We start from the raw sequence: 26,528 nt of genomic DNA, 5'->3' as shown, positions 1-26,528 counted from the left end.
TCTGCAAGCATCTCCCCAGGCAAAAATCAAAGCCAAAAGGTTGTGCTGCCCTGGTTGTGCTACATCAATGCAGAATATGGCTCCTGTGGCTTCCATAAGAGCAAGGGTTAATTAAGCAGTTTATAATTATTGTTTATTAATTTTGTGAGTTGCTCTTTATCCTGCCTAGGGCAACCCAAAGCAACCTGCAACCAAATTAATAGACCCATTAAATGTTAGGTGCAAGGAAAGCTTTGGCAGGTGTCATGAATGGCTGGGGAAAGCCTTTGCGCCCAGTTCTTAATTTATACTTAACAAGATATAAAATGTAAAAGGTAAAGGACCCCTGGATGTTGTTGTTTAGTCGTTTAGTCATGTCCGACTCTTCGTGACCCAATGGACCAGAGCACGCCAGGCACTCCTGTCTTCCACTGCCTCCCACAGTTTGGTCAAACTCATGCTGGTAGCTTCGAGAACACTGTTCAACCATCTCATCCTCTGGCGTCCCCTTCTCCTTGTGCCCTCCATCTTTCCCAACATCAGGGTCTTTTCCAGGGAGTCTTCTCTTCTCATGAGGTGGCCAAAGTACTGGAGCCTCAGCTTCAGGATCTGTCCTTCCAGTGAATACTCATGGCTGATTTCCTTCAGAATGGAGAGGTTTGAGCTTGCAGTCCTGGGTGGTTACGTCCAGTCAAAGGTGAGTATGGGGTTGTGGCGTTCATCTCGCTATCAGAGCGAGGGAGCCAGCGTTTGTCCGCAGGCAGCTTTCTGGGTCATGTGGCCAGCAGGACTAAACTGCTTCTGGCGCAACGGGACGCTGTGACGGAAACCAGAGTGTACAGAAATGCCGTCTACCTTCCCGCTGCAGCAGTACCTATTTATCTACTTGCACTGGCAAATCTGGTCTGGGACCATAATAAATTTCATTTCATACTTGCACTGGGGTGTTTTTGAACTGCTAGGTTGGCAGGAGCTAGGACAGAGCAGCGGGAGATCATCCCATCACACAGATTCAAACCACCGAACTTCCGATCGGCAAGCCCAAGAGGCTCAGTGGTTTAGACCACAGCGCCACCCACTCCCTAACAAGATATATATACAGTTTAATTCAAAAAAACCAGCCAACAAGCTCTAGGGAAACTTTCTTAGTTTGCTGTAACCCGCCTTGCAGAGAGGAGGTTGTTTTAAGCACACACACATACAAGCAAGCAGAGAAACCAACCTCGTTGTTGGCGTATTGCAAGTCCATCATCTGCCCAAAAGCGTCCATGGCTTTCTGCAGAACTTCTTTGAACTTAACTGGCCTCTGGAACTGCATAATCCTGCAGGAAAATAATGGGCATTTTGTTATTTAAAGCGTCGCTCTGCCTCTGCTCAGTAATGTGGGGCAGCAGTACATTCTTCCATTGCTTTCACTTCTGAAAAGCAAATACACATAACAACATTGCATGCAATTAAATTAAACTCAATCAGTTTTAAACAAATTAGCATACTGTTAGTATGGGTTACTCCTTTTGGTTTTTAAGAATCCTGAAGGACAGGCAGTTTCTCTCTGTACGTGTGAAACAATTAAGGGAAGGGAGAATGACTATGGGCTTTATACGACTTAAGGAAGAACAATGACACACATCAGTCTTCATGCAACCAGGGAAGGTAATAATAATAATAATAATAAAATTTTATTTATATCCCGCCCTCCTCAGCCAAAGCCGGGCTCAGAGCGGCTAACAACAGTAAAAATAGCACAATTTACATAAAACCACAGTCAATTAATTAAAATACATTCTACCTTTTCTCTCCATCGTGGTCAAATTTGATCCTGGCATTCCGCAACTGAGGAACAAAAAGAGATAGAAACCCATTAGCTATAGAGCCAAAGCAGCGTAGTGGCAAAAAGACCTGGGCTACACAAGTCTGGAAGCCCCAGATCCAAATCTCCACTTTACGGTGCTCTCACTAGATGGTCTTAAGTGAGCCGACCTCGGCCTCAGTTTGCCTCCCCTTCATCTGCAAAATGGGGGGAATAATAGCAAGCTGCCCTGCAGGGTTGCTAAGAAGCTCCAAGAAGGAGGGTGCACACCAAACACTTTGAACGTTCTCTGAAGGAGGAATGGGGAACCTCTGGCCCCTTAGACAAAGCTTGACTCCAACTCCCATCAGCCTCTGCCAGAATGGCCAATGGTTAGAGAAGAAGGGAACCACAGTCCAAGAAAACCTAGAGGCCCAAAACAGAAGAAAACTGCTCTAGGTGTTGTTTGAGTCTAACCCTCCATTGGGAAAGGAGTATGACAAGGCTGTACACTGGTACCTCGGGTTACATACGCTTCAGGTTACAGACGCTTCAAGTTACAGACTCCGCTAACCCAGAAATAGTACCTCGGGTTAAGAACTTTGCTTCAGGATGAGAACAGAAATCGTGCTTCGGTGGCTCAGTGGCAGCAGGAGGCCCCATTAGCTAAAGTGGTGCTTCAGGTTAAGAACAGTTTCAGGTTAAGAACAGACCTCCAGAACGAATTAAGTTCTTAACCCGAGGTACCACTGTGTATTGTCTGCCTGCTTATTTAACTTATATGCAGAATTCATCATGCGAAAGGCTGGGCTAGATGAATCCCAAGCCGGAATTAAGATTGCCGGAAGAAATATCAACAACCTCAGATATGCAGATGACACAACCTCGATGGCAGAAAGTGAAGAAGAATTAAATAATCTTTTAATGAGGGTGAAAGAGAAGAGCGCAAAATATGGTCTGAAGCTCAACATCAAAAAAACTAAGATCATGGCCACTGGTCCCACCACCTCCTGGCAAATAGAAGGGGGAAGAAATGGAGGCAGTGAGAGATTTTACTTTCCTTGGCTCCATGATCACTGCAAATGGTGACAGCAGCCACGAAATTAAAAGACGCCTACTTCTTGGGAGAAAAGCAATGACAAACCTAGACAGCATCTTAAAAAGCAGAGACATCACCTTGCCGATAAAGGTGCGTATAGTTAAAGCTATTGTTTTCCCAGTAGTGATGTATGGAAGTGAGAGCTGGACCATAAAGAAGGCTGATCGCCGAAGAATTGATGCTTTTGAATTATGGTGCTGGAGGAGACTCTTGAGAGTCCCATGGGCTGCCAGAAGATCAAACCTCTCCATTCTGAAGGAAATCAGCCCTGAGTGCTCACTGAAAGGACCGATCCTGAAGCTGAGGCTCCAATACTTTGGCCACCTCATGAGAAGAGAAGACTCCCTGGAAAAGACCCTGATGTTGGGGAAGATGGAGGGCACAAGGAGAAGGGGACGACAGAGGACGAGATGGTTGGACAGTGTTCTCGAAGCTACCAGCATGAGTTTGACCAAACTGTGGGAGGCAGTGGAAGACAGGAGTGCCTGGCGTGCTCTGGTCCATGGGGTCACGAAGAGTCGGACGCGACTAAACGACTAAACAACAACAACCCGCCATCAGCCCCAGGTGGTGCAGCCAATGTCTAGATGATGATGTGCATTGTAGCTTCAACAACATCTGCAGTTCACACCAACACTCCATACCAGAAAGGTGCTTTGCTGGAGATCTGGCCCTGGCAGAGGTTGCAGGAGAACGGTGCCAAGAGCCAGGCAAGGTCAGTTGGCTGTGTCTGTCGTGACAGGTCGCAAGTGGTGCAGGCCCATTCTGGACCAGAGATCTCTTTGCTGGGCTTCCAGAAAAGAATTCTAGAGTTCTAGAAAGAGCAGATGGCCAAAGTTTGTAAGCCTTAAGACAGGCTTCCCAAACTCGGCCCTCCAGATGTTTTAAGACTACAGTTCCCATCATCCCTGACCACTGGTCCTGCTAGCTAGGGATCATGGGAGTTGTAGGCAGAAAAAATCAGGAGGGCTGAGTTTGAGGATGCCTGCCTTAAGAGATGGACGTTGGGAAGGCCTGGTTGATGCCAGAGGGGCACGGGAAACTTAGCTAGTTTGCCTATGCTGCTTTCCAGAGATGGAAGTGCTTCTGTGAGCAATTATCGGACCTTAATACAAGTGGAAAGTTTACATACTACAAATGGATCGCAGTCCTGGTTTCCCAACACACCCTAGAGTTGCAGTCCTGAAGTCCTGGGGTTTTGTCAATCCACTTCATAGGGACAGGGAGTTGGGTATGTGTCAATTCGGTTTCTCATTTTTTCTAGACTTAAACTCAGTTCAGTTCTCCACATGTCTGCATCAGTTCGCAATTCTTTTTTTTTTTAAGTCCTCGTGAAAATTCATCAGCATTTTAGTGCAAATTTCTTCTAATATGCAATTCCCCCCTTGCAATTTCTCCTAATATATGTTTTTTTTTGCACAGCAATTTCCCCTGATGTAATGCAACTTGGTACTGTTTTGTTAATGCACATGTGTTCATGCATATTTTATATTATTTTAGAAAATGCATATATTCCTTGATTGTGGCAAAACTTCTAAGTCATGGGTAGGCAAACTAAGGCCTGGGGGCCGGATCCGGCTTGCGGACAGTCTGGATATCAGTATGTTTTTACATGAGTAGAACATGTCCTTTTATTTAAAATGCATCTCTGGGTTATTTGTGGGGCATAGGAATTCGTTCATTCCCCCCCCCCCCAAAAAAATATAGTCCAGCTCTCCACAAGGTCTGAGGGACAGTGGACCGGCCCCCTGCTGAAAAAGTTTGCTGACCCCTGTTCTAAGTGTTTTACAAGCAATTACCCTAGTAAATGTGTATTTTTGTGGACATTACATGGCTAGAGATATGCACTCCAAATTTCGAAGCATTGTCTGGGCTTTGGTTTCCGTGATGCTTCAGAAAGTATGGATTTGGAAGGTTCACCTTTCAGCATGAACGGGACTGAATTTCCCCCACATCCCTAGCAAGCGTACACATTCCTTGTGGCCTGAAACCAAGCAGCAAAGCCCATTGGTTGTAGGGCCCCCCTATTAATAGATTTTTCAGAAATAAATAAATACAAAAATAAATTACAGCGTCATCTCTCTCCTCCCTTCCTTTCTTTTCTGGGTGGAAAAAAATGTATTCCCTACCCTGGATAAAGCAGGGCTTGGAAAGATCAGCCACATGTTGCTTTCTATCAAATAAGGAGAATTCCTAGATGGGCGAGTGGGGTGACGTCTCTTCCTGAAAACGCTCCTTATCTTTTACTCATACTTTGCCCAGAGCATAGTTTCCATGCTCCCATCCTACATTTCATCAGGGTTTTGAAGAACTTGAAAACTGCCACTATTTTGTGACATTCTGGTTACTGATACAGCTTTTAAAATGGGAGGGGGGGGAACCTATAAGGAGGGTGGCAACAACAGAACAGGGCCTTCTCTGTTGTGGCTCCCTGCCTGTGGAATGCTCTCCCCAAGGACGTTCGCCTGGTGCCTTCATTATACACCTTTAGGCGCCAGGAAAAAATGTTCCTTTTTAACCAGGCCTTTGGTTGATCTGATTTACATCCTATGCCCTTTTGAAATGTGCTTTGGGGGGGGGGGCTATTGGGTTGTTCTTTTTACTTTGATTATTTATTTTGTGGTTTTATACAGTGGTACCTCAGAAGTTGAACAGAATCGGTTCTGGAAGTCCCTTCGACTTGCAAAACGTTCGGAAACCAAGGCGCGGCTTCCAAACGGCTGCAGGAAGCATCTGCAGCCAATCGTAAGTTGCGGAAGTTGCGTCGGGATGTTCGGGTTCCGAAGAACATTCGCATTTCCAGATTTGCGGCGTTCGGGAGCCAAAACATTTGACTCGCAAGGCGTTCGGGATCTAAGGTACGACTGTATCTTGATTTTATCCTGTGATCCGCCCTGAGACCCCTGGGTATAGGGCGGTATATTAATAATAATAATAATAATAATAATAATAATAATAATAATAATAATAATGAGCCACACACAAAAACTCGTATTCAGGTGGTTCCCTCCCCATCTCTCTGCTCACGAATCACATGGCCTCCTTGATCCTGGCTGCAAAATGCAAAAGGAGCAACAGAGGACGCTGATTTGTGCTGAGTCAGATCATTGGTCCATTTAGCTCAGTATTGTCTTCACTGACTGGCAGCAGCTCTCCAGGGTTCCAGGCAGAAGTCTCTCTCAGTCTTGCCTGGAGACACCGGGGATTGAACCCCAGACCTCCTAGATCACGGGTGTCAAACACAAGGCCCGCGGGCCGAATCCGGCCCGCCAGACCTCGTCATGTGGCCCGTGTAGCCGCCGCCAGCCTTCACCTTTTATTCTCGCTTCTTCTTTTTTGACACAAGAAAGCCGCCTCTTCAGCGCATGCGCAGCAGCCTACAAGCCAGAGAACGTCTGCCCTCTAGCGGCGCCGGCCGTTCTACACAGGAAACCTCCACTTTACATGCATTCAGGAAACCTCCCCTTGTTTTTATATTGAGCGCATATTGAGTCCTATAGATACAACCGGCCCTTTGAGGGTGACCAAACTGCTGATGCGGCCCCCGATGAATTTGAGTTTGACACCCCTGTCCTAGATGTAAGGCATACAGCCCTCCCCATGCAAATCATATGTCCTGGAAGTGTCCTACAGAATTACCAGGCGCAGAAATCTGAGCTTTTATGCAGTGAGCGCCGTTTACTTCGCTGAGCAAGAGAGCTTTGAGCTGCCACCCCCGCCTGCAAGACTCGACACCGTTTCTGCTGACCAGAACAACTCTGTTTAGGAACAACGTGTTGCTGGAAATCGCCAGAGCACTTGTTTAAAACAGCCCCAGAAGAGCCCCAGAAGAGAGGGGGAAATAATGACTGCATCCTTCTTCTCCGGAATGAAACAATAACAACAAGAGTGACCTCCTCTGGACGAGGGCCAAAGAAAACACACCAGCCGCCTCTCACATAACAGCACTTGGCTAGCGAGGAGAGAAATGCGAGAGAGCCAGATGCAAAAAGGGGGGGGGAGAGAAAAGATTTGCAGGATTTCGAATTCCCCCGCACTCAAGTGTCGCTCGCTAGGAAAACAACTATTTGAGAAAAAGGGGCCCAAAGATCAACTTCATTTGAAACGGGTGGATTCTGTACCCTTCGCAGGGTAAACGCGAGGATGGGAATATGTCTTTTTGTATATAGAGACGTCCAACTTTTATGTAAGGGACGCGGGTGGCGCTGTGGGTTAAACCACAGAGCCTAGGGTTTGCCGATCAGGAGGTCGGCGGTTCGAATCCCCACGACGGGGTGAGCTCCCATTGCTCGGTCCCTGCTCCTGCCAACCTAGCAGTTCGAAAGCACGTCAAAGTGCAAGTAGATAAATAGGTCCTGCTCCAGCGGGAAGGTAAATGTCGTTTCCGTGCGCTCTGGTTTGCGTCACGGTGTTCCATTGCGCCAGAAGTGGTTTAGTCATGCTGGCTACATGACCCGGAAAGCTGTCTGTGGACAAACGCCGGCACCCTTGGCTTGAAATAGATAAATAGGTACCGCTCCAGCGGGAAGGTAAGCGGTGTTTCCGTGCGCTGCTCTGGTTCGCCAGAAGCGGCTTCGTCATGCTGGCCACATGACCCGGAAGCTGTACGCCAGCTCCCTCGGCCAATAAAGCGAGATGAGCGCCGCAACCCCAGAGTCGGCCACGACTGGACCTAACGGTCAGGGGTCCCTTTACCTTTAATGTGGCTGGACGTAAGACATAAGAAGAAGCACCCATTGATCTGGCCACCTTGGCCTTTGACCCCACCAGGGCCAGCCCACTGAAGCAGCCGCCTCGGGCGGCGGAATACCATGGGGCAATGCCCAGCACCCCCAGCAGGGTCATACGGCAGCTATACTGCCAGCGCTCCCTGAGATCTTGCTGGAAGCCACTGCCATTGTTGACCCCATTAAGCAAGACATTGACGGCAGGAGCAGGGAGGGAATGCAACAGCGCCGTTGCATTTTGTCTCAGGCTGTGAAATGGGACAGGACGGCCCTGGGCCCCATTCGCCATTGCCCTGTGGCTCCTGAAAAGTTCCCCATAAAGACAACCAGTGTGGTGTCACAGCTAGAGTGTCAGACTCGGGAGAGCAGGGTTCGAATCCCCACTCATAAATAAATAAATGTGTCCCCCTGCTCCAAAAGCCCCTCCCCCCCGTTTTAGTAAAGTTATCCTTTATTAGGAATAGCAAACCACACATTATCAAACAGACACAGTATACAAATTGTGCAAAATACGAGCTGAACATAACAAGGTTTGTCCCGGTCAGATCTTTAACTCCATAGAAAATCAATTTGCATAAATGATACAATACAGCACTACCGAATCCCTGCTCAATTAAGAACCACTAATTCTTTTTATAATGACCCAGTCTTTCTACATGGACAGCACTCAAAAATTCAGCCACTATTAAAGTAATTTGATCATTCCTGTCCGAAAGCAGGTCCTGAACCGTTGGTGGCAAAGAAATCAGCCTATTGAGACCTCTAATAATTGTCTTCTGGCATAAATGCCAAAATCACAAGAAAAGAAAATATGCTCCAAAGTCCCCCCGGTTTTATCTGTTTCCCTCCCATTGCATCAAACTCATCCATCAGGAAGGAGCAAAGTACAAGATCCCTCTCCCCCTGGTACAGGGTCACTTTCTTAGCCAGAAACTCCTGGCCAGCTGCCTCTTTCCTTCCTGCTGGTAGCATCCTGGAAGCAAAATCAGGGTTTGTGGCAAGCTTGTGGAGGGCCTTGCCATGAGAAATGTGCCCAGGCAGGTCACCCCAGGCCAGGACATCTTGCTAACATGTGACGAAATCCCATCGCCGGGCAAGGACAGCTACTTCTTGGGGAAGCTGTGGAAGACTCGGGCGTTGGCCAGGACTTCTCGGAAGTGTGCCAATGGTAGGGTCAGTGGGAGCTAGCTTTCCACCACTCAACAGGCTGGCGTGGGATGTCAGGGCAAGTGCCGTGAGCCCATTGCCTCAGGAGGAAACTGGGGGAGAAGCTAAGCTGGCCTCCTAACTCACTTTAATAGGAGGTAGGGACACACACAGACATAAACACCCAACAAACAAACAGACGCAGAAAAGGACCAGTGTCCTCGCATCTTTTGTGGCTGGAGAAAAGGAAAATTCAGATAATACAGTGGTGCCTCGCAAGACGAAAAGAATCCGTTCCGCAAGTCTCTTCGTCTTGTGGTTTTTTCGTCTTGCGAAGCAAGCCCATTAGCGGATTAGCGCTATTAGCGGCTTAGCAGATCAGCTGATAAGCGGTTTAGCGGCTTAGCGGATCAGCTGATAAGTGGCTTAGCGGCTTGGGAAAAAGGGGGGGGAGAAAAAAAACCCCCGCAGGAACTCGCAAGACATTTTCGTCTTGTGAAGCAAGCCCATAGGAAATTCGTTTTGCAAAGCACCTCCAAAACGGAAAACCCTTTCATCTAGCAGGTTTTCCGTCTTGCGAGGCATTCGTCTTGCGGGGCACCACTGTACTCCTCGACTTAGAATCATAGAATCATAGAATCATAGAATCATAGAGTTGGAAGAGACCACAAGGGCCATCGAGTCCAACCCCCTGCCAAGCAGGAAACACCATCAGAGCACTCCTGACATATGGTTGTCAAGCCTCTGCTTAAAGACCTCCAAAGTAGGAGACTCCACCACACACCTTGGCAGCAAATTCCACTGTCGAACAGCTCTTACTGTCAGGAAGTTCTTCCTAATGTTTAGGTGGAATCTTCTTTCTTGTAGTTTGGATCCATTGCTCCGTGTCCGCTTCTCCGGAGCAGCAGAAAACAACCTTTCTCCCTCCTCTATGTGACATCCTTTTATATATTTGAACATGGCTATCATATCACCCCTTAACCTCCTCTTCTCCAGGCTAAACATGCCCAGCTCCCTTAGCCGTTCCTCATAAGGCATCGTTTCCAGGCCTTTGACCATTTTGGTTGCCCTCCTCTGGACACGTTCCAGTTTGTCAGTGTCCTTCTTGAATTGTGGTGCCCAGAACTGGACTTGTTTCTTTGTTTACCCTAATTCCTCACCTGTTAAAGATTAATTAGTCAGAAATTGTTTTTTAATCGGCGAAGAACTTAGATGCGCCCTAACTCCTGCAGGGCCCTTGCCAAAGGAAAGCTTACAAGAACACTGTTGTCTTGCTATGTGTGGCTTAGACTCGTTCATCTGGCCCAAGAGGCTAGTGTTAAGCACATCATGCAAGCAAGTCAATTCATTGCAGGGAGGCCTGTTTTCGGCAGAACGCTACATCACAACGCAGCATCATTTCTGGAGCATTCTTTGGGGTGGAGGGAATGGCTGCCCCCACCATCCTGCTCCCCCCCAAAAAAACCCCAAACCCTAGAGCAAAGGTCAATGGAGCAACAAAGGCAAATTTACCTTCATACTCTACCTAACTTCCAACACCTCCTCATGCTCCTCTTTATATTATCCATCCTGACAGGCAAGAGGCGTTACCTGATTTCAAGGACACATTCCACCCATGTCAACAGTGATGCAGCAGCAAAAAAAGCTAATGCTATTCTAGGCTGCATCAACCACAGTCTAGTTTCCTGATCAAGGGAAGCCATTAGCACTGTCCTGTCCTGTCTTGGTTAGACCACAGCAGGGATACTGTGTCCAGTTCTGGTGATCAAGGGTCTGGAAGCCAAGCCTTATGAGGAACGGTTGAAGGAGTTGGAGATGTTAAGATTGGAAAACAGGAGAATGAGAGGATAGCCATCTTCAAATATCGAAAGGGCTTTCAGACAGAGGATGGAGCAAGCTTGGTTGTTGTTGTTTTTCCTGTTCTGGAGGGTAGGACCCAAACCAATGGCTTCAAGTTACAAGACAGGAGATTCTGACTAAACATAGAACTGCATAGTTGGAAGGGACCCTAAGGGTCATGTTAGGGAACTGACATCAGAGCTAGAGGTGGAGGGAAGGCTCTCAAATGATGCTGGAGAAGGGCCCAGCAGGGAGAGAGGCAGCTCCGCAGATGGGGAAGCAAATCAGCGCAACACCAGGGATATAGAGGGGCTGATGGGGGAATCGGTGAGAGGGCTCCAGGACTCTTCACCGGACACAAGCGGGGAGAGCACGGGTCCTCCGCTACCCACGCCCACCCTGCGCAGAAGACTTCCGCGCAGAGAGAGTAGGAGGAGACTGGGTGTCAAACAACTTTTATGTTGGAAAAGATTTAAGAAACGCCCACTGACGGATTCTGCTAGCGACTGAGGCAGCCACAAAGTGAAGGGCTGTCCAGACTGAAAGGTTTAGCAAGGCAACAAAGCCTGGAGAGGCGGCAACTTATGCACGAGCAATCCATACACATTACAGGTCATCTAGCCCAACCCCAGGCAATACAGTATATGCAGGTGGCCCATATGGGGATCGAACCTGTGATTTTGGTGTTACCAGCACCACACACTGACCAACTGACCACAGGCATAATTTCTGACAGTAAGAGCTGTTTGACAGTGGAACAGACTCCCCAGGGAAGTCGTGGACTCTCCTTCCTTGGAGGTTATTGAGCAGATGTTGAATGGCCACCTATCACGTATGATCTAGCTGAGATTCCTGCATTGCAGGGGGTTAGACTAGATGACCCTCGGTGTCCCTTCCAAATCAACAAGTCTATGACTTCTTATTTTAACTTATTTTAACTTCTATTTAACTTATATGCAGAATTCATCATGCGAAAGGCTGGACTGGATGAATCCCAAGCCGGAATTAAGATTGCCGGAAGAAATATCGACAACCTCAGATATGCAGATGACACAACCTCGATGGCAGAAAGTGAAGAGGAATTAAATAACCTTATAATGAGGGTGAAAGAGGAGAGCGCAAAATATGGTCTGAAGCTCAACATCAAAAAAACGAAGATCATGGCCACTGGTACCACCACCTCCTGGCAAATAGAAGGGAAAGAAATGGAGGCAGTGAGAGATTTTACTTTCTTGGGCTCCATGATCACTGCAGATGGTGACAGTAGCCACGAAATTAAAAGACGCCTGCTTCTTGGGAGAAAGGCAATGACAAACCTAGACAGCATCTTAAAAAGCAGAGACATCACCTTGCCAACAAAGGTCCGTATAATTAAAGCTATGGCTTTCCCAGTAGTGATGTATGGAAGTGAGAGGTGGACCAAAAAGAAGGCTGATCGCCGAAGAACGGATGCTTTTGAATTATGGTGCTGGAGGAGACTCTTGAGAGTCCCATGGACTGCAAGAAGATCAAACCTCTCCATTCTGAAGGAAATCAGCCCTGAGTGCTCACTGAAAGGACCGATCCTGTAGCTGAGGCTCCAATACTTTGGCCACCTCATGAGAAGAGAAGACTCCCTGGAAAAGACCCTGATGTTGGGAAAGATGGAGGGCACAAGGAGAAGGGGACGACAGAGGACGAGATGGTTGGACAGTGTTCTCAAAGCTACCAGCATGAGCCTGACCAAACTGCGGGAGGCAGTGGAAGACAGAAGTGCCTGGCATGCTCTGGTCCATGGGGTCACGAAGAGTCGGACATGACTAAACGACTAAACAACAACAGCAAATGACTTCTGGGAATAGCAATAAAAGGAAGGCAGCCCATTAGAATGTGAGAAGCGTCCTGTTTGATCAGGGCAAAGGGTCCAGCATCCCATTTTCCAAAGTGGTCAGCCATTTGTTTACAGGGAAAGGGCTTCTTCCCAAGCAATTCTGCCTCTAAATTTGGAGGTGATGTATAGCTCTCAAGACGAATAGTCCTTGATAGTTCCATCATCCGCAAGCTAACCTAAAGAAAGGGGGGAAGGAGCAAGACTGACAGCTACATTAGCAGTGGAATCACTGGTATGTACGCCTGTCTTTTAGAAAACGAGGGCAGGAAGAAGATGGCCTCATCCCAAGGGAGGAAAAAACCATGGCGACCACTGTTTTGATGTATGTTTACGTTCAATGCGTGTAATATATATGTGTGTGTGTGTGTGCGCGCACTCAAGGATCTAGTGAATTTCTGCTCAGCTCTCATTACAGCTTTTGAAGGAGGTTTGGAAAGAGCCAAGCTGGCTGGTTTAGATTAAGAGAACTGTTGGAAAAAACTGGGGGGAGAGAGAGAAAATAATAATAACAAAGCGCCTCTGAATGAGGTGAATCATGATCTCATGCAGCATTCCCTGAAGAAATAGCTGCTGTTTATAATAAAACACAGAGTACGCAGTTAAAAGTTGCAGCGGGCTGTTCGGAAACTCGCAGAGAGGAACCGAATGTTTTCTGTGGGCAGAGGATCACAGATATAAGAAGGAGCGGAGGGCATTCTGGGCAGAGGGTGTGGTGCATTATGGGTAGCAGAAGGGCAATCTGACCAAGGCATGAGGGGCATTATGGGTAGCAGAAAGCCTGAGATGAGCAAAAACATCTGTGCCATCCCCTGCCACAGTGTTGAAATGGACTACAACCCCTTTTTCAGGAATATTAGAGGCTGTCCGCAATGCGGACAGAATGTTGGGTAACACACACAGGACCAAACTATGTTACATGGAAGCAAATTTGCTGGTAGTCCTTTTTCCAAATGCCACTTTGTGAGGGAGCTATTGGAAGCTGATAAGTGTGTGTGGGTGCCTCACCTTTTTTCATTGCTTTACATTTCTATGCTCCAAATGAATTCCACCCCTGCCCAGGTGACTTTTCTGCCTGTTATGTACTGAGTTGAATAGGATTCAGAATGCAGCAGTCTGATTGGTCCTAGAACAATAGGATTCAGAATGCAGCAGTCTGATTGGCCCGCAGGAGCCACCCAATCCAACTCCGGGTGGAAATGAATCCGCAACCTGATTGGCCTACAGGAGAATCCCGGAACTAGCCAATCACGTGCAGCCCATTGTGTAAATAATGTATATAAAGCAGACATTTCGGGGGAACTTCCATTCCTCACTACTATACTCCGAGTATATTTCACTGCCCCATGGGATGGTCGATGCACAATCAAAATCCCACAGAGGGAAGGTAAGATGGCAGGGGAGGAGAGCTATCTCGATTGGAAAATGGCAAGGTGAAGACATGGCTAAGCAGCTCTCCTCCTCCTTGCCATTTTTATACACACATACATGCACACACAGCACAGTTGTCAGAAGGTGAGGTGTCTTATTTCCACACTCACCTGTTGACACCTGCTGCAACCATCGGCTGCTAAAAAGCACAAGGCAGTTCCACGGCAAACCTTTGCTTCAGGTCTCCCAGAAATCAATGGTTGATGCAAGGAGGATATGGCACAGAGAGTTTGGAAAGAGGGGAGGCCAGATATCTGAGAAAATGCCCGGTGTGTGTGTGGAACATGTGAAAAAGGAAAACAAGGAAGGTGCAGCTTTTACAAAAGAAAGCACACAACTCGTTGAACAAAACCCGACTTTCAAGCCGTTCTGCAGATCATTCCAGGGTGGTCTCCTGCCTTCAACCGTCACCTTTCATAAAAAGTTAACCCACCCCCATCCCCAAGCCAACCAAGTCTCACGGGGTCATCGGACATCACTGCAGCTGTTTGGGTTTGCTGAACATCTTGGATCCTTTTCAGCAGCCGTCAAATCTAGTGACACCCTGGAGCAGCAGTTCTCAACCTGTGGGTCCCCAGATGTTGTTGGACTACAACTCCCATCATCCCTGAGCTCTGGCCTTGCTAGCTAGGGGTGATGGGAGTTGTGGTTCAACAACATCTGGGGGCCCAAAGGTTGAGAAAGGCTGCTCTGGAGAATGTGTGTGGACACGGAAAGATGAATTTTGAGCTTCTGTCAAGCAGCTGTGCATTACTGTGCTACGGGGAAGACCGACACTAGGTGGAACCAGACCAAACGACAAGGGGAGACAACGGACTCTGGTCTCTCTAGGAGACCAGAGTTAGTTAGCTCTGCTTGTCGCTGTCGGTGCCAGTGATGGAAAGAAGATAAAGTCCCTACCAGGAAAGAATGGCAGATCAAGTTGATGGAATATGCCAAAATGGCTAAAATGATAATCAGAAAGAAGGAAGAGCAAGATTTTAATAAGGAATGGGGAAAATTGAAAACTTATCTTAAAGACCATTGTAAACAGTTAGTAGGACTGGAATATCACTCGTAGTTTAATGGCGGATTTTGGATACAATGGAGAGATAAAATATTTGGATTACAGTCATCCCTCATGTTACGTCTGCTTCATGTTACATTCTTTCAGGTTATGTCCTGCAGCGACCCAGAAGCACCGGAAAGGGTTACTCCCAGGTTTCGCCGTTCGCGCAGATGTGCAATATGATGTCAGCGCATGCGCAGAAGCGGCGAATCACAACCCGTGCGTGCGCAGACGCGCCGCTGCGGCTTGCATTCCTTTCATGTTGCAAACGGGCCTCCGGGACGGATCCCGTTCACAACCAGAGGTACCACTGTATTATAAAAGATGCAGGAGGAAACGATTAATAACAGGACCCACAAAGGGAAGGAGGGAAGTCCAGGAGATTCATTGGAATCTCGTTTTTATGTTGTATGCTGGACCTGTGATTGTGAAATTTTAATCTGAAAAACCAAATAAATAAATTTAATTTATTTTTTAAAAAACAACTAACTCTGGTCTCGCCACCGGGATCTTCCTCCGTGCTGAGTTTTACCAAGACTAAAATGAAGGAGGGAGCCTAACAGGCAGTTCATTAGTTTCAATGGGTCTACTCTAGAGTAAAACATCATTGAATACCGCCAGTTGCAAGCAGAAAGGCAGGCAGGCGATGGCTAGCTGAGGGTCAGATTAAGGATGGTGGGGGAAGTACCCCATTCATCCTAATGGACCATAATCCGGTGTTTGAGAAAGCACAACGTTTGAGCCCTGTAGGAAGGTGTTCCCTGCAACTCAACTCACCTGTTTGTTGGAATAGACGTGGTTTTTGTTCCGGTTAGTGTCCAATAGGCCTCCGCATTTGCCCAAGGCTGCGAGATCTTTCATAATAGAGTTGAGCGCCTCCTCTTCGTCTGCAAAAGAAAGGAAATAGATTTAGTCTTGTGAAACCTGAAGCTCTCTCCTTCTGGACCTCTCCAAGGCCCATACCACAGCACTTAAAAATAATGATAATAATATGCGGATTTTTCTCAATATCAGCAATTGGGTTAGAAGACCGGGGCAGAGGCTAATTCAAGAACGAGTGATCCGAGATTCCCACATGTGTAAAATAAGCTACGGCAAGAATCTTTTATTACTAGCAGAGCAGAAAGGAAGTCTACAACGAGAATCAAGTATGTGCAGAGAGATAAGTGAGTTTAAATGAGAACACTTCACACAATTTATATAGTTGCAAATTTGTTTGTATTTTCAGACAGTGACTCTTCAGTACATTTTTTTAAAAAATCAGCCATAAGTGCCAGTGTGGCAGACTGCGAAATCTATACATGTAGAAAAGGCTTAAAAAAAAATATCGGGTACAAATACGTGCATTGATATTGCAGATTTTAAAGGTTAATATCCAATTGAAGCCAGAACTTTTTTTCTTTTAGGGTTAATGGATACACAACTGGAAAAGGACAGTGGAAGATTATTCCAGTATATGATTACAGCGGCGAGTTTTACACACAAAAAGATGGAAAGATGGTTGATACAATCATTGGACTGTTCTGAGATGGCAAAATTAACGGGTTTCATTAGAGAAAAATTATTATTGACGTTTAATAAGGACTAGAAACTTCTTATGGACTTTTTTGTGCGTAAGAGAAAATGAACTCGTAACATTTGGATTTGAAGATTGAAAAAACATTGGCTTATAGAAAACAGAATAGCTGGATGCTAATGAGTGAATACTATATTTAGCTGATATATATTTCTTCCCTTTCTCTTTTTCTCTCCCTATTCCCCCTTCGCTCCTCTTTTTTTCCTTTTTGCCCCTGTTCCTTTTTTAGATTATGATTTTTATTCTGGCATATTATAAAAAAAAGATACTTTGAATTGGGTATGAACTTTTGTACGTATATCTTTTGATAAGTATCAGTAAAAACAGGGGCTGCTGGTTTTTTTTAAAAAAGGAAATCTATACCTGTAGGTTTCTCAGAAAATTCTGACGGGGTGCTTGGTGGAAAAAATAGGAGTATTACCCTGGTTGAGCCGGGAATCCCCTTCCATAAATTACCAGAATGGGGCAGTGTGGTCCTGTAATTGTCAGTGGTAAGGAGCTGTCATTCCCTTTCCCTGGGGTTCCTCACCCAAGAGAAAGAAGATCATCAGCGGTCTGAAGCAGCAGAAGATGCTGCAAATCTAAATGTTTCCTTTATGCATGGAAACACTGAACCAGTTCACAGGTTGCAAGTAACCAGGCAGTCGAAGGCTTTCGGCCGTGGCCAAGAGTCCCCATGTGTTAGAAGGGTGACTGGTCATTCTGGCTTTGCTGTGCCACCTTAATGCCCTCTTTGCAGGGCTCCCAGGTGAGATTTTAGCCACGGGTGGGCAGCAGGGTCACTTCTCAACAGGAGCTAAACTTGGCTCCTGTTTGCGGCGGCCGTGCACCATTTTAAATTGCCTCAAATGCGATGCCCCAGCAGCCGGTAAGTCTTCACAAATCTCTGGACTGGTGTTGTTATGTACTGAAGTTCTCACTCTGGGCCAGCAGGGGGATACTGTAGATAGTTCAGGTCCACATATGCAAATAAGGGATTGAAAGTGACATTCAGTGATTGGATAGCTACAGAAAGTTGTTACAGTTACGTTGTATTGGAGCTCTATATAAGCAGGCTGGCTGAACCCTTCAGTTCAGTTCAGTTCTGGCCTGTGAATAAACAAGAGCTGTTTGAAGAATTGCTGTGTCGTCTGATATGTTCATCCACAACTTAACAGGTGTGTTGCATTCTGGGCAGATTAAGATGGCAGGCAGCCACTGTGGATGAATCCCATTTCAAAGGTGGAGGAGCACCTCTCCTCTGCTAAAATGTGGCAAGGAGGACAATGGAAGGTGTGACTAATAATAATAATAATAATAAGTGTTAAGTTGTGGGACAACATCTGCCTTCAGTGACTGGAAAATGTACAGCCCTGTGTTTTTCTCCCTCAGCAGCAGTCCAGAAGGATGAACTAACCAGGGAAGACCACACTGATTTGCGGAAGAGTCGCTTCCCCCTCTGCTTGATCTCCAAAAACATTTGTACTTCAGGAAACCCCTTTCTCCTGAGTTCTGTAAACAAAAATAGATGGCAGGATGCTACTTCAGACAGCCCCGTGTGTGTGGCTTAAACAATAAGAAAACTTGTTTGTTAAAGCATTGGTGGAGCGATGCTCAACCTCCAAGCCCTCCCAAAATAATAATAATAACAATAATAATAAGAATTCATTGGAGAAGACAGATCAGAAGAGTTGGCATCACAGCTTGCAAAGCTGCTGCTCACTCAGTCCTGTTTACAAAGGATCTTGGGCAGAAATGGATTCATCCTGGCTCTTAGGGTCCACCTCGCACCCCCAAAAGCAAAAGGCTTCCCTGAAGGGGCAGGTGTGCTATTTGAGCAACCAGTTCAATCAAGATCCAAACAGTAAGGGGTGGGAGGGGGAGAAATTTGACTCCGTTTGCATTTAAAAGCGAACCTATCAAATCTGAACTTTCTGAAATGATCTGTGGACTGAAATCCATACTTCAAAATCTGCAGTTCTCTGAATTTTGCGGTGCGGTTTTTCAGCCAAGTAATGCGCAGAAAAAGTGTGTCTGAAAATGCATGTGTTAGTGAAAATAACACACACAAAATGCACTATATGCTTAGCAAAAATGTATGCATTCGGCAAAACTGCATACAAACATTTGCACGTCAGGAGAAATGTGCTCTAAAATGATGGGAAATTTTCCTGAGGATTTAAATAAATAAACAACCCACAAATTGTTGCAGAAATGCGAAGAACTGAATTGAAGACTTGAAAAATTAGAAACTGAAAGAACTGAAACCAATAGGACCACCCATCCCAACTTGTAAAAGTGGAATCCGGATCAGGTTTGAACGGAACAAACCTTCCAGTAATTGCCTCCGAGAACAAGCAGGACCTGCTGCGATGTTCTCCAAGTCTCTGCCCCAACAGCTTTTTTCCAAGGTGGAGTTCACGAAGCCTTTTGTAGTAAGTGCTTTATAAGGGACACAAGTTCCTCACTGACCAGCAAAAAGGTAGCGTATGACCGGGAACTCTGAAACATGCCAGGTGAGAAAAAGAACCGCCAACTTGAAGGCATGTAGAATGACACAAGAACAGGGAATGGGGATCAATTGTCCCACATCAGAAAAAGGGCACCCCGCTATTAGGTAAAGGTAAAGGGACCCCTGACCTTTAGGTCCAGTCGTGGCCAACTGTGGGGTTGTGGCGCTCATCTCGCTTTGCTGGCCGAAGGAGCCGGCATACAGCTTCCGGGTCATGTGGCCAGCATGACTAAGCTGCTTCTGGTGAACCAGAGCAGCACACGGAAACACCGTTTACCTTCCCGCTGGAGTGGTACCTATTTATCTATTTGCACTTTGACGTGCTTTCGAACTGCTAGGTTGGCAGGAGCAGGGAACGAGCAACAGGAGTTCACCCCGTCGCGGGGATTCAAACTGCTGACCTTCTGATTCGCAAGTTCTAGGCTTTGTGGTTTAACTCACAGTGCCACCCGCATCCGTACTATTAGAAGTGCCAAATTATGGAACAATCTTCCTGGACAGGGCTGGTCCTAGGTTAGTTTTGATTTAGTTTTCTTCTGTCGCTGCAGTCCATTCATTTGGATGACTGGCTGTGAACCGTCCTTCGCAATCTCCTTTGGGAGGCTGTGGACTCTCCTTCCTTGGAGGTTTTTAAGCAGAGGTTGGGTGGCCATCTGTTATGGATGAGATTCCTGCATTGCAGGAAATTGGATTAAAGGACCCTCGGGGTCTCTTCCACCTCTAAGATTCTATGAATCTGTGGTCAGGGTGCAAGGCAAGTGGAATATGTTGCAATCTTTGCAAGCCACTGCGATCTGCTGATCCCCAGAGCTTACACAACCGATCATTGTGTGCTGGGCCCGGGGGTTAACCCGAGCAACGCGGTCCAGGTCTGGTCCGGAATCCAAGGATTCCACAAGGAGTCAGTCCAACAGGGCCAAGGCAGGAAACCAGGCAAGGTCAGGCACAGGGTAACAGGCTGGTTCCAGCAAGCAGCAATGTTGCTCCCACAACCTGGGGTGAGGTCCAGAAGCCTTTTATCTCTGATGGGGTAACGGCCGGTCCTGATCCCCCAGTGACTCACCTCCCTTCTCACCCGAAGGCGAGCACTCCTCCTGCGAGTACTCAGGTCTCTCCTTCACTCAGACCTCAGTCTCTGCAGCTCGGGAGACGTCGGTGTGTTACTAGACCCAGGGGCCGCCTCAGCCTCCCCTGACCCAACTGGTAGTGGAGCAGCTGTAAGTGATGGCCCAGCTGGAGGCAACGAGGTCATCCGCGCATCTGGAGCCAGCGCAGGCTCCGGCCCCTGACTCGGCCCAGCTGGTGCTTGTTGCAGGGGAACCTGTGCAGACTGGGACTCTTCAGAATCAGGACCCATACTCGGTTCAGATGCCGCCTGAGACAAAGGATCTGGTGCGGACCAAGACTTCTCCAGTTCTGAGTCCAAGCCCAAGTCCCAGGCCATCACACGTTGTTGCTCCCGCGGCTTTTCAGCCTCGCCTTTGCCTGTTCCACGCATGAAGTCGTAACCGACGTCATCAGATGTAGCATATTGGGTTGGCAGGGCAAGACGGAAGCAGCCTCACAGGCCAAATGGGGAGGACCGATGGGGCTGATCAGGCTCACAAGTTGGAGGTCCCTCTTCACTGCCCTCTCTCATCTTTCTTGCAATTTCCTGACCACTCAGAGAGAATAGTGAAACAGTGGCAAAAAGGAGGAGGAAAGCAGGGGCAGTGAGCTCTGAGGGGTTGTGGGGTGCCTCCTGCTGGGGTGTGGGTCTTGGTAATAGTAGTAGTAGTAGTAGTAGTAGTAATAATAATAATAATAATTTTTATTTATACTCCGCCCTTCCTGGTTCAAAACCAGGATCAGGGCAGCTAACAACAAATTTAAAACACTTAATTATAAAAGCACCATAAAATTCAGTATAACAACGGTATAAAAATTCAAAATTCAAAAATCAGTTTAGGGGAAATAAGCATTAGATATCTACACCTGGCACCTACACCATTGCTGGGGTAGCAGCTGGCACAAGACCCCTCACTAAGTTTGGGGCAGGGGAAGGTGAGGGAGCTGTGTGCCAGGGGCTGAAATTGACAGCCGTGGCAAGGAATTCAGGACAGCAACACAGACAAAAGCCAGAAGGCAACGTAACTCAAGTCCCAGCGCCAGCACTAAGACAGGACTGTCTGCCTTCTGCTCACCGAGGACATCGGTATCCGGTGCATTTGAAAACATTGGCACATTCCTCGTTCTTAAGGCTGAAGAGTTAAGGCGGAAAATGTGTGGGGAACGGCTGGCAACGACCCCAGAAGCCTGTTTCCCAGTGGCAAGTGCTCTCTCTGTGTCTTCTCTGAGGATGGCAACACAAGCATCTCTCAATGGAGAAGTGTTTCGGTGATGTGAGCCCTCTCTCCGCTTGCAGTGCGAAGCGGCACAGCCCAGGTGCATGTTTGGATTTGATATCCCACTTTATCACTACCCGAATGTGTCTCAAAGCAGCTAAGATTCTCCTTTCCCTTCCTCCCCCACAACAAACACTCTGTGAGGTGAGTGGGGCTGAGAGACTTCAGAGAAGTGTGACTGGCCCAAGGTCACCCAGCAGCTGCATGTGGAGGAGCGGGGAAGCGAACCCGGTTCACCAGATTACGAGTCTACCACTCTTAACCACTATACCACACTGGCTCTCTAAGAACCAGCACTTAAAACATGCTCCCTGGCAGTTTAGCATGCAAGGACATGGGAACACGTGGTCCTATAAAACTGTTTACTGGGATAATGTTAGTGTAAGCTTTGGGGGACACTCAAGGGGGTGAATCAACAGGAGGGAGGGTTGCTGCATATCTTCTGTACTCCCCAGTTATCTCCTCACACACACACCCCAATATGTTACGATACGATAATCTTTATTGTCATTGTCCCATACCGAACAATGAAATTGGGGGGGGGGGTGTCTACATAAGACATTCAAAACCAACACGCCTGCTATCCCAGCTATCCCAACCTGGTTAGCCCCCTAAAAACTCTGATACCCCATTTTTAAAATACAACACACTCCCATAGAGACTCCTTACACTGTGTTTAAAACCGAAATCGCATTTGGATAGAAACTGTTTCTCAGGCGGCTAGTCCTAGTCTTTATAACCATGTACAGTGGTACCTCGGGTTACATACGCTTCAGGTTACAGACTCCCCTAACCCAGAAATAGTGCTTCGGGTTAAGAACTTTGCTTCAGGATGAGAACAGAAATCGTGCTCTGGCGGTGCGGCAGCAGCAGGAGGCCCCATTCGCTAAAGTGGTGCTTCAGGTTAAGAACAGTTTCAGGTTAAGAACGGACCTCCAGAACGAATTAAGTACTTAACCTGAGGTGCCACTGTACCTTCTTCCAGAAGGCAGAAGCTTGCATTTTCAGAGACTAATTGCAGGGGGAGAGAATTGAAGAAAACCTAGTCCGTGGGTGCCTTTGTAGGGGATAATAGGAGGGCAGGGGGAAGTCTTAAGCACCCACTCCTGCCTGCCACTCCCTGATGACTCTGCATTAACATTTCAAGGGAAACCCCCTCAAAATGCACCGTTCTGCCCCAAACCACCTTTGGGTGTGATTTTTGAGATGAGTGCAAAATAACAAGCACGTCCCCTGCCCCACCCATAGGACTCGTCCATCCACCTTCACTCCCCGCCCCCCCCCGGCACCCCCAGCTAAGTGGCGCCTTCCCCTCGCCGACTTTCACATCACCTCAACTTCCCTTTTCAAGCAGTTCTTGAGAACCCGTTTGGCTTTCTCTCCCATTGCTTAGCTTTCAAACGCTATCTTTTGCCTCTCGGCCTGCAAGAGGAAATGAGAAGATTTGCAAAAAGCTGAGTTTAAGAAAACATGCACTGTCTTGACAGTGGAACGGACTCCCTCAGGAGGTGGTGGAGTTTTTTAAGCAGAGGTTGGGTGGCCATCTGTCATGGGTGCTTTCGCTGAGATTCCTGAATCACAGCGGGTTGGACTAGACAGTGGCGTAGCGTGGGTTGTCAGCACCCGGGGCAAGGCAAGTAATTTGCGCCCCCTAACCCGTGGATTTGCGCCCCCTAACCCGTGGATTTGCGCCCCCTAACCCGTGGATTTGCGCCCCCTAACCCTAACCCCCAGATGTTGCGCCCGGTGCGGCCGGCCCCCCCTGCACCCCCCACGCTACGCCACTGGGACTAGATGACTCTTGAGGTCCCTTCCAACTACACTTCTGTGATTCTATGTAGTCCTGTTACCGCAAACATGAACCATCAAATTTTTTTGTTCAAATAAAACACACAGACACCCTAAATGCTTTTTCCACCTCACAACCATGTTGCTAGCGTAGTATTTAATGTGAGAGAGGGGGAACAGTAAATGACAGGCACAATAAGTGCTATTAGCCCTGCTTCCAAGTCTTCTCCACTGGCTGGCTCAGGATTGTTTACTCACAGCGCAACCCTGCGCGTGTCTCCTGAGATATACAGTCATACCTCATGTTATGTATGCTTCATCTTACGTTCTTTCAGGTTAGGTCCTGCGGTGAAGCAGAAGTACCGGAAAGGGTTACTTCTGAGTTTCGCCGCTCGCGCATACCCAGAAGCGCTAAATCGTGCTTCGCGCATGCGCACAAGCGCCAAATTGCAACCCGCGCGTGCACAGACGCGCCGCTGCAGGTTGCGCTCTTTTCATGTTGCAAATGGAAGAAGAAGAAGAAGAAGAAGAAGAAGAAGAAGAAGAAGAAGAAGAAGAAGAAGAATAGTAGTAGTAGTAGTAGTTTGGATTTGATATCCCGCCTTTCACTCCCTTTAAGGAGTCTCAAAGCGGCTAACATTCTCCTTTTCCTTCCTCCCCCACAACAAACACTCTGTGAGGGGAGTGGGGCTGAGAGACTTCAGAGAAGTGTGACTGGCCCAAGGTCACCCAGCAGCTGCATGTGGAGGAGCGGAGATGCGAACCCGGTTCACCAGATTACGAGTCTACCGCTCTTAACCACTACACCACACTGGCTCTGGAACAGATCCCATTCGCAACCAGAGGTACCACTGTAAATATTATTGAGCTTAATGGGACTTGCTCTCCAGTGCAGGGCTGGAAAACCTCTGGCCCGCCTGATGTCGCTAAACTACAACTCCCATCAGCCCTAGCAGCATTAACGAGGCGGATAGCCAACAGGTAAAGCTGGCCCCCGGAACCTGCACCCTGAGGAGCTGGGGTTTTAAAGAATATAGCCTTCTTCCACCACCCTCCTTTCATTCACATAACATTTTTAAACTGAACTGTGCCAATTTCAGCTTGAAATCATGATCCGAGGTTGCCTTCTTATCACTTGGACTTGGGGCTTTCCCGCCCTGCCTGAGATTCCTAACCGCAAGCCCGTGAACCTTTGCCACAAATCTGCCGCTGATTCAGCCACCTGGCAGAATACCAGCACCTGCACCCCCCAACCTAGTTGTGACAGCTCTGGAAGGCTCAGATCCTGTCTAGATTTCCCAGGCTCTGCTCCTCCCTGTGTGTACGTGTGTCCGTGTGCGTGGGGAATCATTAAGAGGAGAATCTGCATTCGTAGTTCTTCGCCGTTTGAGAGCCGGATGAGAAAACAGCCGCGAGAAAACAGGGTCAGCGTCAGACCACCCAAACAGCTTAGCTGTCAAATGTGGGGGGAATATGGGAGAGACGAAGGAACAACTTAGCAACATTTGGAAGGTCTAGACAGGCCTGTTATTGTTGGCTTTGCTAGCAGGCTATTAGTTGGGAGAAAATTTGCCGTAGGTTCCAAGGATCTGCTTCCATCAACAATGGGAAAAGAAACAGAAACGCCCCGTTTCGAAAGATTTAGGGGGCAGATGGTCGGGGGCAAAAGGAGGAAAGGGTTTGCAGACTCAGTACAGAACGCTATATTTTCAAAATATCGATCCGAAAAGACCACCAGAGAGTTGTGGTCTCCTATCTATTTTAAAACTTGGAAACACAACAGGACCACCTGTGAGTTTGGTGGTCCTTCCCCAAGGACTTAGGCTCAAACGTGGCTTATGTGAGGATGGGAGACCCCTGCAGTCCAGAGGGCACCAAGTGATCACTGAACAAAAGCCTCAGCATTCTGCGGTCACGGATTAAAACCTAGGATTAAGATAAGAAACTGCAGTCGTCACAGTCTTGGCTCTTTGTGGCTGCTAAGAGCAAACAATGACTGCTAACACGTCCTGTTTGTACAAATGCTGCCTTCACTTTTTACTGCAACAGCAAACAGGCAGCCAGGTGGCTTCAAATCTCAGATTCCTTGGTGGAATCTATGTACATATAAAAAAACCGCTGTGAAGATCCCTTTAAAAAAAAAAAAAAGTTTGGAAAAATACATTGAATTTTGCATAGCTCACTGTAGCCATCTAGTGTCATATTTGTATACTGCATGTCACAATACATTTAAAATGTTTTATTTGCAGCTGTGTAGCCGAATCCCTTCTCTGGGCAGATGTGTGGTAGTGTTTGACACAACAAAGGACATATACACCATATGTTCACATTCCCCCTTGCCTGCAAAAAATTGTGGAAACTGTAGCCCCCCCCCGGTACCCTTAACAAACTACAGTTCCCAGGTTTCTCTGGAGGGGGGGGTGCTTTAAATGTTTAGCTTTGGCTTAGCATGTGGTAGGGTGGGACGCGGGAGGCAATGTGGTTTAAACCACTGCGCCGCTTGGACTTGACAATTGGAAGGTCGGCGGTTCGAGGCCCCATGACGGGTTGAGCTCCTGTTGTTCGGTCCCAGCTTCTGCCAACCTAGCAGTTCAAAATCATGCAGTGCAAGTAGATAAATAGGTACCGCTCTGGCGGAAAGGTAAACAGTATTTCCGTGTGCTGCTCTGGTTTCGCCAGAAGCAGCTTAGTCATGCTGGCCACATGGCCCGGAAAAGCTGTCTGCGGAAGCGGACAAACGCCGGCTCCCTCGGCCTGTAAAGCCGCAACCCCAGAGTCGTTCACGACTGGACTTAACTGTCAGGGGTACCCTTATATTTACCTAGCATGTGGTATACATTTTACACATTCCTCCAGGGAGCTGAGAGATACGATACGATATCCTTTATTGTCATTGTGCCATACAGAACAACGGAATTGAAAAATCTACATAAGACATTCAAAACCCAACACGCCTGCTATCCCAGCTATCCCAACATGGTTAGCCCCCTAAAAACTCTGATACCCCATTTTTAAATACTATATAATCCCATACAGAGAGGCGCCATTTTGGGATTTGTACGTGTTGAGAGGCATCTTTTTCTTGAGCAGGTGCATGAACACATGGAGGGCCAAGCAGAGAGGCTCGGAGGGCCACATTCAGCTTATGGGCCTGAGATTCCCCAGCGTTGCACTACAGTATAGGGACTGCCATCTGTTGCCTCTGCCCGTCACAATGGCAAACACATGTCACTAGTAATAACGACAAATGTAACGGTGGAAGGAAGAATATCATTACTGGGCCCACACACTGTGCAGATAAAAAACCAACCAACCCAGAAATCCCTCCTCTCTCTCTCTCTCTCTCGTAATGAAATACTTGGGC

The 26,528-nt window shown here is 47.5% G+C and overlaps 1 protein-coding gene across 2 annotated transcripts in view; it reads right to left on the bottom strand.

Moving 5' to 3' along the window:
• The window catches only part of LOC309514909 (mitogen-activated protein kinase kinase kinase 3-like), a 107,070-nt gene that overhangs the window by 35,585 nt on the left and 44,957 nt on the right, over window positions 1-26,528 (bottom strand). For both annotated transcript variants that reach the window (XM_082192384.1, XM_082192385.1), the window contains exons 3-5: window positions 15,703-15,812; window positions 1,769-1,812; window positions 1,202-1,301 (exon numbers count right to left, since the gene is read on the bottom strand). In XM_082192384.1, the coding sequence (XP_082048510.1) occupies window positions 1,202-1,301; window positions 1,769-1,812; window positions 15,703-15,812 (254 nt within the window). The remainder of the gene's footprint in view (window positions 1-1,201; window positions 1,302-1,768; window positions 1,813-15,702; window positions 15,813-26,528) is intronic.

This window comes from Podarcis vaucheri, assembly GCF_965113315.1.
Source record: "Podarcis vaucheri genome assembly, chromosome: 12".
Lineage (NCBI taxonomy): Eukaryota > Metazoa > Chordata > Lepidosauria > Squamata > Lacertidae > Podarcis > Podarcis vaucheri.
The sequence above is the reverse complement of the archived record's forward strand: the minus strand, read 5'-3'. Positions and strand labels throughout refer to the sequence as shown.